The following is a 12,567-nucleotide window of genomic DNA, read 5'->3' as shown; positions in this document are numbered from 1 at the left end:
GAGCAAAATTAGTAGAAACCAAGTAAGTGTTTAGTTCCTTATGATTTGACGACTGAAGCAAGACAAGACAGGTTGGAGGGGAGGGATTTTCTAAATATCATATGAACATAAGGAAGGCAGCAAGAAGCCAGTAGGCCTATATGTGGCTATCCTTGCATAAAACATCCATATCTCTCTACTGTAGTTACTTATTTACTGACCAAAGACAAATTCATCAGCATTACATACGTTTGAAATGCCAAAAAAATAATACTTTATGATTAAGAATAATAATAATAATAATAATAATAATAATAATAATAATAATAATAATAATAATAATAATAATCTGCAGTCAAAATCACTAAAAAAGAATTTGAATTATTTCCTTTTTATGCACACGTCTTGGTGGAGAATCTGAGCTGTGTGATGCATTTTCATAACACGACAAACTGACATCGTACCATTACACATTATTACCGTACCCATCAATTTTCATATGTTCCAGCATCATATGACCTTCATCATCCGGCACTTTCTTGAATGTCATTACCTAACAACTCGTAACAACCTTCATAACTGCGCAATATTACCACGACTCCCTGTTATCGTCCCTGATGTCCAATTTACCTGCTGTCTATTGATTGTACGAAATAATCTGGTGTCGTTTGTGCAAGAAAATTATAAATGCTGCAAACAACGTAGGAAACACTCAATATCCATTATCAACTGACTAACATTAGTCCAAAACTCTATTATTGTTTCTGATGTCCAGTTTATTATTTTTTTCCTATTCATTTCAAGTGATAAGCTGCTGCTGTTTGTGTAAATGGAAAAAGAGTCTATTTATAGCTGCAAAATAACGAAAAAGTACATTGATGCATAAGCAATGAGGTACAAAGTAGGTGCCCTAGAATGTAGTAATTTCTTCAGCGTTCACACACACACACACACACACACACACACACACACACAGACACACACACACACACACACACACACACACACACTTTATCGCAATTAAGGTCAACGAGAATCCTCTTTTCACGAACTAGATTTTTGCTCCGAGCTGATAATATATTTTTACTATTGCTTTTTTTTTCTTATATCTTTTCTCTCATGGGTGTCTGTGCGTGCATCTGTGTGTGTGTGAAGAGGAGGGGATCTATTCGTTTATTGGGTCGCCTTACTTGAGGTACACATACGAGTTTTCAGATGATACGTAGGCATAGGTATGTACAGTGGCTGTCATAAGTTGTGTTCTGCTTCGTCGCCACGATGACTCGCAACCAGCTCAGGTTTGAAGGTTTGAACAACGGTACGTCGTGAGAAAAGGAGCGTGACGTGCCGGCGAGGGGAGGAACCCGAGTTGATTACGATTCATCATGGCGACGAAGCAGGACACAACTTTTGACCTCGACTGTACGTTTGATACCAGGATTGTTATGTCTAGGCCTTCTGGTTTCCTGCAACATTTTTCACGATCCAAAGACACTTTTTTCAAACCGTCATCCTTCTCACATCCCCAGCACCAACGAGTTATTGTTACATCACCGGCACACTCTGGCGAGTCTTGTATGCTTTTATATTTAGTTAATTTCTTTCTTTAATGGTCAAATCAGCATTTTCTTATGTTCTCGGCCTATAGCACTGGTAGACAATTCTTTCTGCAAATCAGCTTTTCTTCTTTTGGAGGTTTTTGGTGGATTCATTGTTTATTTGTATTGCTTTTTAATTTAATTAATTAGTTTATTACTATTATTAAATTCTATTTCCATTTTCTCTTTCTTTCTTTTTGTGCATTCCTAGTTGATCGGCTTCCACGCTTGATAGCAGACTTATACCGACGCCTTTGCAGAGACTCACGCCGACTGCGACCCCGATGCGGTCGCAGTCGAAAATAAAGTTGATGAAAAGCATGAGGATATTCTTCTGCCACTCAGCGATAGCTTGGGAAATAGCACTCTTCCTCCAGAACTCGCACTTTGAACCCTGAGATCACATCCAAACGCTGACCGTTGTAATGGTGTGTGGCAGCGTGGAGAGCAGCAAGGTTATAAAAGACAACTTACACACATACTTGAAGGCAAAGGTAAAGTTGAAAATAGTGGCCTTAAGACTTCTTGTACTGAGTCGCTGTGGTGCACGTTAAAGTGATTCCAGTAGGTTACATATTCAGTGTGTCGGTGGTGAGGAAAAGGAGTGAAAGAAGAGGAGGAGGAGAGAGAGAAGGAGGATGGGGGAGAGGCAGGAGGGTAAGAATGAGAGTACTGAAGGTTTCTGGATGAATAAAGGATGATGGTGAGGGTCTTAACCATAGGAGGAGGAGGAGGAGGAGGAGGAGGAGGAGAAGGAGGAGGAAGAGGAGGAGAAAATGTGAGATGTGGGGATTTGCGGATAAGTGGTAGTGGTGGTGAGGGGATAGAGGGCTGTCAGATTTACGTGCCCTACAAAGATGGGATAAACGTGTGGTGAAGGGGCGTGTGTTACGGTCTTCCCACGCCTGTATGGAAAAAATGTTGGATATGCTTTTCAAGAAGGGAAGTAGAAGAAAGAGGTTAAGGAGGAGGAGGAGGAGGAGGGGGAGGAGTAGGAGGAGGAGAAAGAAGTCTTCATATATAGTGATGAAGTACAAGATACAACGAGGATTATCAACAGCATTTATTTATTTACTTATTTATCTTTATTTTTATTTATTTATTTATTTTTTTTTTTTGAGGTTCCTGTGATGTGGCTCTGTAAGGTTTCTTATTTGTTAGACACCATAAAGCAATAGTGAGGAGGCGCAACTAACACCGTGTCTGTTCACCACACCTAAAGATCGAGAAAGGAAGACTGAGAAATAAAATTGATATTAAAGAAAAATATTTATTAAAGTACATAGTGCCACCGACGCTTGGAAGAACACTGGATGGCGGCTGAGTGGAATGAGAAACAGGCGACAAACAGGCTACACTAAGACGGAAAGAGGCTTGTGACATTCGATGAAGTGAACACAGTATGAAATAAACGCACGACCATCGGCTGTACTCCTCACCTCCACACAGGTACAGTACACATCTGCATGTATACTTGGTTAAAAAATAAATAAATAAAATAAAAGTGTGTGCAGACCCGCCCTGCGCCTCCCGCCCCGCGCCCCGCGGCCAGGCGGCGAGGGCCCAGCGCCGCGTGACGGCCGGCGGTGACCCGGGGCGAGGGTTGGGCTGGCCGCGCAACACACCAGTGACCCGCGCTGCACCTTCCATCCGGTCACCGTCAGGTCACTGTCAGTGTTGAGCACCGCCTTCAAGCTTAACGTGTAACAGCAAGTAAATTGTTTCATTATCTTTAATATAGTACTCTGTTACAGTGTCATAGATTATTCATATCAGTATTTACAATGTACGAGAAGTACGTATATACGAACAACAGTGAGGATACACATTTGTAATTAGGAGTCCCTTTTTCCACTTTTCCTCCCTTCGTCCTCCCATGACCCTCCCCAAGCGGCTTACCGTCACCGCCACACTCATGCCACTGTCGTGTGCAGGCTGAGAACACTGTTGCGTCTTGGGGCGCCATCGTGAATAGTGCAGGCTGCTGTGCCTCTGCCGCTACACAGGCGGGGCTCGCTACCGCGCACGTTCAGGCCTCACGCAATGTTATATTATCAGGCATCACTAATATTGATTATAACACAAGCAAAAATAACGATCATAACAATCATGATTTCAAATATTAAAAACAATGACTATGGAATAACAGATGAAAATAACAATAATGCTGAAAATAATCAAACATATTGCGGTGAGTACAGCTATCAAAGCTTGAGCGATGGAACGCGCGCACACACACACACACACACACACACACACACACACACACACACACACACACACACACACACACACGAGGTCAGGGGTTACGATTTTTTCCTCTCTCTTTTGCGTCTGGTACGGAGGCGAGCGAACACGGATGGCAGCGAGAGAGAGAAAGGAAAGAGAGAATAAAGAAAACGTGGCGCCAGCAGCAGTTATCTCTGGGTCGAAGATTTCATTTTTTTTTCTTTCCTTTTTCCTTATTATAATTTCAAGCTGATATCTCTCGCTGGTACGTACAGTGTCTGAGTTTCGTGACCACTTTGTTATTGTTATTATTTTGTTCGTCTCCTACGAACGTATGAGTCCTGAACCTTCAAATGTTTTCATGCCCTTCATTTTGAGATTAAAGGATCATTCTTATATGGAACATCGATTTCCTTAAAAATCATTAAACTATATAGTAGCTATAAAGGTTCTTTGAAAGAAGAAGAAGAAGAAGAAGAAGAAGAAGAAAAGAAGAAGAGGAAGAAGAAGAAGAAGAAGAAGAAGAAGAAGAAGAAGAAGAAGAAGAAGAAGAAGAAGAAGAAGAAGAAGAAGAAGAAAACTTGGGTCGATGTTGGATGGGTGTTGAGGGAGAAAGTCTGCTGTAGAATTAATGATGAGGTGTCAGTGATGGTGGTGATGGTGGTGGTGGTTATACTGTGGGTGGCGGTGCTGGTGGTGATGGAGGTAGTAGTAGTTGTGGCATTGAACTTAACTGCATTGTTTTGAAATTCAGGCACGAGACTAACAAAGAATATCCGCTAGAGAGGCTGATTAAGTTTTCTCTCAGCTGCTTCTTTAGAGGTCTCTACAGCGGATAACCCGTCAGCACTACTGTTTTTGCGTCCTCTGTTGCAACCATCACTGGCATGTCTTCCTTCATTGCTTCCTCAAACCTTTTCTTTACTCCTTCTTCCTGCCTTGTGGGTCCATCTCATGTTTATAAATGTATAATGTAAAGCTTTAATGATAGGGTGCAAATTGAAAAGCTTTGTACTCTCTTAAAGAATATTTTCAAAACTCAGATATTTTTCCCACTGATGGCGCCTTTGAAAATCGATATTAATTTCCACTACAGTCACTTTGTACTCTCATAACGACTACTTTCACAAGCAACAGGTATAATTTTTCAGGTTCTCATTAGTATCTTTTCCTGCGATGATACAAAATCCTTATCAAACTTTTCCTACTCATGAAAATCTTTGAAAAATCCTTAACAGCTTCCACTACGGTCAGCTGAAAGTGGTTGAGTTTACAGCACCGAACTATTTAAGATTATGAAGCACAGCGTTGGTGGTGGTGGTGGTGGTGGTGGTGGTGGTGAAGTTTACTGTGAAGACTATTTCAAAAGCCGCATATACATTTTTTTCCAGGTTCTCATTAATATTCTTTCTCTTTGATAGCGCAGAATCCTTATTAAACTTTTCTTAGAGACATGAAAACCTCTCTGAAGATCCTTAATAACCTCCACTATGGTCACTTGAAAATTAAAATTAAAACGTTTAAGCACAGCGCTGGATATGACAGTGGTGGTGGTGGTGGTGGTGTGACTGACGTTTAGCGAGAGAGGTTTAGCAAGGCTGCGGCAGCAAAGGAGCTCCTTGGTCGATCAGAAACGTGCGGCAACGTGTCAAAATTGGATAACCTTCGCAAACGGCCACTTTTTTTTCCTCTCCTCGTCAATCTCTTCAAAGAGAAACACGCCCTCAGTTGATATCTTTTTTTGCCTTTTTTTTTTTTTTTTCCGTGGCCATGATCGGTCTGACCTACCTGCCTCCCTTCCCTTACGTCATGACCCTGAAGCTAATCCCGCAGGTCACTTCAATCTCTCTCTCTCTCTCTCTCTCTCTCTCTCTCTCTCTCTCTCTCTCTCTCTCTCTCTCTCTCTGGGCAGCAGCCAAGCGCCACCAATGCCTTGAGTTGAGTAGTTATTGACTTCACTTCCTCGAGAGAGCTAATCCATATTTAATCACAAACTGAAGCTGGAAAACCCAATTAAACTCTCAAATCCTTCACAATCCTTTAAGCTATAGACCTTCATGAGAAAACTGAATTAAACACATTGATGCAATAGTGCGTTCCTTAAGTCTGATTCAGGAGGTGCATTTCTCGAGTTTAAGATAACTAGTATTTTTGGAGCTGTATTGCATGGCTACCGTCTTATCGTGAATTTTAACACGCTCTAGTTCAGTGGTTCTTAACCAGAGGTGCTCGCACCGCTAAGGGATGCGAGGCCAGTTCCTAAGGAGTGTGAGGATGGATAATTAAAGCAAAATATAGTTTTATATACGCGGTATTTTTTTCAGCAAAAAAATAATAATAATAATAATTCTTTTTGGTACAGCAGTGTTCTGTAAGCTTTGTGAGTGAAGATTAAAAAAGAAAAAAGTGGTTTTGTTATTAATACACAGCACACCAATTTTGTATTTTAGCTTTTTTTTTTTCAGGAATTCAGGGGGTGCGAGAAGTGACTGCTGATCTGAAAAGGGGTGCATACATTGAAAAAGGCTAAGAACCACTGCTCTACTTGAACATACAGGGACTGCCACGTGTAGGCCTGATGGCTTGTTGCAGCTTCCCTTATTTTCTTTCTTATATGTCCTGAGGTTTTCAGTAGTTTTCGTGATTCAAGTGACAGTTTAGCAAGGATTCTACATCATCTGTGGAGAAAACTCTAAAGAATCCCATTTATTACTTGTGCCCTTTGAAAAGTATTCTTATGAGAGCCCGAAGCGCTTCAGAATACGAGAGAGAGAGAGAGAGAGAGAGAGAGAGAGAGAGAGAGAGAGAGAGAGAGAGAGAGAGAGAGAGAGAGAGAGAGAGAGAGAGAGAGAGAGAGAGAAATCTAGTAGACAGACAAGCACAACCACAAAGGCAAACAAACATATATAGATAGAGAGAAACAGACAGAAAGACATATATAATCAAAGACAGACATATAAATAGACACGCAAACTGAAGGAGAACCACAAGAAATAACAGAGAGAGGTAGAGACTTCCTTAACTCTCCTTGATCCGCTTACGACTCACAGACGCGGAGAGCAATGGAGTTTAACGAGAGAAACATCATGAGGGAGTGGCCGTTTGTTACCGTTTTTTTTCAACTCATTGACGTATGGGCCAGCAAGGGAGTCAGGGTTGTCAGGGTTACGGCAGAACGGGGAAGGTTCAAGTATTGGTTATAGTATTAGTTATAACGATGGCTGTGACGGTAACTGGGGCTTGGAGTGTGGCAGGTCTTGGGTCTGCATCCTTGAACGTTTCAGTGCTTTGCCTTGACCACTTTCAACAAGCTCTAGTAAAAATATGTGAGATTTTAAAGTCTTTTTATGCTTCTAATGATAGTGTAATAAGGATTCTGTATAATCAAACCAAAAGGAACACTCAAGAGAACTCAATTAATTATTCCTATAGCTTTTGAAATCAACCTAATGAGAGAGGAAAACGGGGAGACCGGGGAGTGGCTGGTGACGCGTGGCGGGTGACGGCCAGTGTGTGTCATGGTCCCTGGGCAAGTGCCAAACTCCACCAAGGGCAAGAGGCGGATCAATCATCTATATCAGTCTCGCCATGATGTGAGCTAATTCAGTTTAATCGTGAATCTTGGAAAAATATTAGATTATCGACATATTTTTTTTTTTTTCTTTTTCCATCGTCCATAATTTATAGGCTTTAAAAGTTATCGATACAAATTTGTGTAAGGCGGCTGAAGGTTATAGCTTGACTTACGCACACACACACACACACACACACACACACTGCAAACTGACACTCCTGTTTCAATAGCACTTCACACAGTAGTAAAGGTAGAAAGATTTAAGTAAAACTGCCCTTTGTGTGAAGTAAATAAATGCGAATAAATTACTACACCAGTCAACACCAACACCAAGTGACGCGAGGCCAGGAGCGTTAGAGCGGCGGTGTGGCTTGTGATTTGAGCGACGTTTTCTGCTGCGATGGAGAGGCGCTGACTTCAGAAACACGGAGAGGAAAGCATATGTTTACAACCAAGGAGACTACAGGGCCTAAGGTAAGCAGCTTAATATGGAGAGTCGCATCATAAAACAACACAGACGTTCAGTTGCACAAGACACTGCAACACACAGTCGAGGAGCATTAGTGCAGTTATCATTTGAGAGACGGGAGTGTTTACAAACTTTCACGTACGTCGCTCCGTGCCGTGGCTTGGGAGTTGTGAAGGTGACCTCTGAGGGAAGGCAATGTAACAGGCTGAAGAACGAGCGAAGGAAGAAGGCTGGAGGCCGTGCATTACCATTTCAAAAGGATGGCGACGGGATCAAATTTTCAGACAAAACGCACGAGCGTGGAAAACTCTCCGCCATGTTGTTTACGAAAGAGTATCACAGCTCGGTATGAATGTTAGGCCAAATGTAGCAGTCGTGGAATAAACTCGATTTCGTATCTCCGAGAAAAAATTATATTGGAACTCGGTATACATACATGAGTTGATAACACTACGCCGACAGCTTCATCGAGTCACAAGAACGAGAAAGACGCCTGCCACTCCAGGGGTGCTGCAGGTAGGACGAAGGTAAACCGAGGAATAAAATTCTTCCTCCATTACAAGTGGTTTCGATGAATTACGACCCTCCCTGGTTTCTCCCTACGTCTCAGGAGTCACAAGGCAGCCACTCAGCCCTTCAGACTCGTTTTGAAAATCTTAGACATTATACGATCTACGCTACTGATATTTGTGTACAAAAATATATACATTTAATATTTTCTTACTTTCCTACGTTAATGGGGCACAGAATTGGGCTCTTTTATACTTGCCCTTAACTTGTCTTTCATTATGTAACCAAAAGTCACTGAGAAAATAAAATAAATCTACATCTTGTTCTACGACTTGATAAAAGTTAAAAGCTAAACACTTGTCAACTGAGAATCACCGATTTTCATCATACAAATGAGTATTTCGTAAACTTACAACACCTGCTAAGCAACGCCAAACACCTGGCTGAACAGATGCACAACAAAGGGAAGGAACACGTGGCAGGTGAGTGACCTGAGGGACTAAAACATCTGACAAAACGGATGCATGGGAAATATTGTTAGCGTAACAAGAAGAAGAATGTGCAACTAACTGGTGAAAATCGCTGCACTTGATTACTGTTTCCTCTTTCGAGATGAGAGGAGGCGCTGAACAGGGGAATGAAGTCTTGCTCCACATGTGGACGCCTGCCACTGTCCCTAACGACAACAGCACAGCAAGCACAACTATCTGACTTCAAACATGTACTAAATCTGGGCAGACACAGTCGACAGCCACAGATTAGGCATAATAAAAAATTAGTCAATAGTATTATTGGAATGTCTCACAGTACGTAACGTGTAGCACCTGGCAGGTTCAGGCGGAGGGAGAGCGAGCAAGGGAAGGTGGGACGCCAATTTATCATAGATTGGTGGCGCCGTACTTGTTACTCGAGCCCTCCAGTCCCTCCCTGAGCCTGTCCATGGTGCGGCGCAGCAGAGCCGTGAAGGCGTTGCGAATGTCCTTGCTAAAGAGAAAGTACAGAATGAAGTTGAGGCCGAAGTTAAGAAACTCTAAGTTATTGGCGATGGCGCGGAAGATTTGGAAGTTGAGGTCTTTCCTCTTGTCGTCGCTGAAGGTGAGCGAGAGGATGGCGGCGGGAATGTTGGTAATGAAGAAAGCAACGATGATGGAGACGAGCAGCAGCACTAGCCGCCGCTCCATGTCGTGGCGCCGCTCGCTCATGCCGTGCCGGGGCGGCGGGACGGGGGCCGGCGCCGCTGAGGGGCGGAAAGGGAAGCAGTGAGCTGCGGTACATCCACAGTAGCGGAAAGGTACAGGGGTGTCACACAACAGTAATAATAATAATGGTAATAATAAAATGTCATATCTGTAATAAGTATGTTTGAGATAGTGAGGTGCCAGATGTAAACAAGACAATAAGATATACACCGTAATGTCTTTCTCAAATGAAGAGTTTGATAGTTAATGTAATCAACATCTGTGACCATGAAGGGGCGTTGTATCACCAAGGTTCTCACTCACCTGAGACATTTATGGCGGAGAGAACAATGGTCTCCTCTTGGCCTCGGTTGATAGATGAGTTCTTGGAGCTGCCAACATCCTCCCCCGTCAGCACCGGTCTGTAGCCATTCACTACCGGGGTGGAGGCACCCTCAGGGGTGCACTTCCCGCTCACTACATGCCCATTGTTGTTGTTGAGGCCTTGGGGATCTACCATGGTGTCCTCCTTCTCTAGAGTGTAACTGTCACTATAGGGGACTGTGTGGCTGGGTTGTACAACATTGGTGACAGCGTTGGGATTGTCGTCTAAAGGTGAGTCAGAAGAGGGTGCGATCATTACTGGTGCTGTTTGTTCAGTGTTCTTTTCCACCTGGCCGTTAGTGGGGGAGGGATTGACCACGGTGGAATTGACGTTGCCCTCGAAGTACGACTGGGAGGGAATGGCAGACACCTCGCAGCTCATGCCACGTGACAGCAGAAGACGACGTCGACTGATGCGCTTGAACTCAATGATGATCCACGTATTGAGTACTCCGAGCAGCACGGCCGGTGCAAACCTGAAATAGTTTTCCATGTAACTGGTGCTGTGTATGAATAAGCAAGGCGTCAAGTATTTGTGTGAGGCAGCGTGCAGTGACCCAGAATCCATGCGGTGCTGAGTAAAGGCATTCCACAGAAATAGCGATAGTCATTCTTCACAGATTCATTAATGAAACTTGAGGTCTCTAGATGTGCATTTCAGGTATTCAGTTACTAGAGATCGAGATATTCAACATCGAGGTTTATGGCCCTGAACATTAATGTTTATAGCAATCTTCAGGCAATAGTCAGGATGCATACAAAGCAGTGAGGCTCTCACTTCGCAGAGCAAGGCATTAAATGCTAGGAATCCTGGATAAACAGATACACAACACTGAGGACACAGAACACACCAAGGAAGTCTTATGGGGACTGTCTGCTTGATAATGTATGTCGACACAACAAAACTGCTGTGCATTCAATCACCTCTCACATACTTAATTTCTCTTAATGCCTTTAAACCAAAGCAGCAGTCTGAAGCTAAAAGAAACCCTTCAAACACTCAATAAGCGAGTAAAAAAAAAGAGCAAACACAACGGAAGCACTCAAGACGAACACACGAAGGAAAATAAGGGGAACATGTGGGACCTAACAAACATGCAGAATCGGGACTGACATGCCTACCTGACGCAGATCTCCAGGAGGTATTCATAGACCACGAACCACCTGGTCGACACCACCTGCACGTTTTCCTTGATCAAGAAGCGATCAGGAGACATGCCTGATGGGACCACCATCTTATAGAACGCCATAGGAATGTAGATAATGAAGGCGATGATGAAAGAGAAGGCGATCCTGACGGAGGCGACGTAGTGGCTGTGCAGGTTGCGATAAGTGCGGGGGTAGCACACTGCTACGAAGCGGTCAATGCTGAGGCCAACCACGATGTACACGCTGGAGGCGATGAGCGCGTTGCCCACAGGAACCTGCAGAGGGAGAGTGGCGGGGTGACGATGGAAGACAGTAACGAGGGGGCACGAAGGGTGAAAACGTTCTAGAGAGCGTGAGGAACGAGGAAGACACAGGAGATGGGATGATGGTGAGAGATGAGGAGGTGAAGAGGAACGGTGAGAGATCAAGAACTGTGCTGGCGAGGAGTGAATGGGAAGTGAAGTGAAGTGAAATGACTAACACACACACACACTTACACACACACGCACACACACACACACACACACACACACACACACACACACACACACATACACACACACTTAATAACATAAACACAGACACGCTAAGTAGATCGACCTTGTGGCTAGAAAGAAAAAAAAAACAATAAAAAGCAAAAAACCACAACACCAAACAACCACGTACATGAAAACAAAGACTGACAGAAAATCACTGCCAAAAACGCAAAAAAAAAAAAAAAATAGTTACGTAAAAGTAAAAAGTTGAATTATGCATTAGTGCTAAATATAAACCTTCACTATATAATTTTTTCTGTCACATCAACTCTACATCACTGAATCTTTTGTTGCCTCCCATTCTTTCTTCCTGTCCACATCCTTTTCCTTCCCTGTATTCTCTCTACTTACTTTTCTGCCTCCCAGCCCACGCCTCGTTTCTCTGTTTACACGAGGGTCTGTCAAGGGCGTCAGCTGCCACCCTCTCACTCCCCCACCTCGCCACAATCTGTTAGCGCTGCCGTCATGTTTACACGCCCTCCTCCTTACATACAGTCACTCCCTTCCCAAGATGTACATATCAGGGGAGGTTAGCTGTGTTATGTTATGGTTGTTATTCTGTTGTTGTTGCTGTTGTTTTCGTGGTTGCTGTGGTGGTGGTGGTGGTGGTAGTAGTAGTAGTAGTAGTAGTAGTAGTAGTAGTAGTAGTAGTAGTAGTAGTAGTAGTAGTAGTAGTAGTAGTAGTAGTAGTAGTAGTAGTAGTAGTAGTTAGTAGTAGTTGTTGTTGTTGTTGTTGTTGTTGTTGTTGTTGTTGTTGTTGTTGTTGTTGTTGTTGTTGTTGTTGTTGTTGTTGTTGTTGTTGTTGTTGTTGTTGTTGTTGTTGTTGTTGTTGTTGTTGTTGTTGTTGTTGTTGTTGTTGTTGTTGTTGTTGTTGTTGTTGTTGTTGTTGTTGTTGTTGTTGTTGTTGTTGTTGTTGTTGTTGTTGTTGTTGTTGTTGTTGTTGTTGTTGTTGTTGTTGTTG

At 43.1% G+C, this 12,567-nt stretch overlaps 1 protein-coding gene across 5 annotated transcripts in view; it reads right to left on the bottom strand.

Annotated features, from left to right (window-relative positions):
- Positions 1–2,833: 2,833 nt before the first annotated feature.
- The window catches only part of LOC135109165 (probable G-protein coupled receptor AH9.1), a 195,828-nt gene continuing 186,094 nt past the window's right edge, over positions 2,834–12,567 (bottom strand). For all 5 annotated transcript variants that reach the window (XM_064020299.1, XM_064020301.1, XM_064020300.1 and 2 more), the window contains 3 exons: positions 11,044–11,345; positions 9,862–10,397; positions 2,834–9,596 (listed from right to left, as the gene is read on the bottom strand). In XM_064020299.1, coding sequence (XP_063876369.1) covers positions 9,238–9,596; positions 9,862–10,397; positions 11,044–11,345 — 1,197 coding nt within the window. In that variant the 3' untranslated portion in view covers positions 2,834–9,237. The remainder of the gene's footprint in view (positions 9,597–9,861; positions 10,398–11,043; positions 11,346–12,567) is intronic.

Source organism: Scylla paramamosain, chromosome 18, assembly GCF_035594125.1.
Source record: "Scylla paramamosain isolate STU-SP2022 chromosome 18, ASM3559412v1, whole genome shotgun sequence".
In the NCBI taxonomy this organism is placed as follows: domain Eukaryota; kingdom Metazoa; phylum Arthropoda; class Malacostraca; order Decapoda; family Portunidae; genus Scylla; species Scylla paramamosain.
The sequence above is the reverse complement of the archived record's forward strand: the minus strand, read 5'-3'. Positions and strand labels throughout refer to the sequence as shown.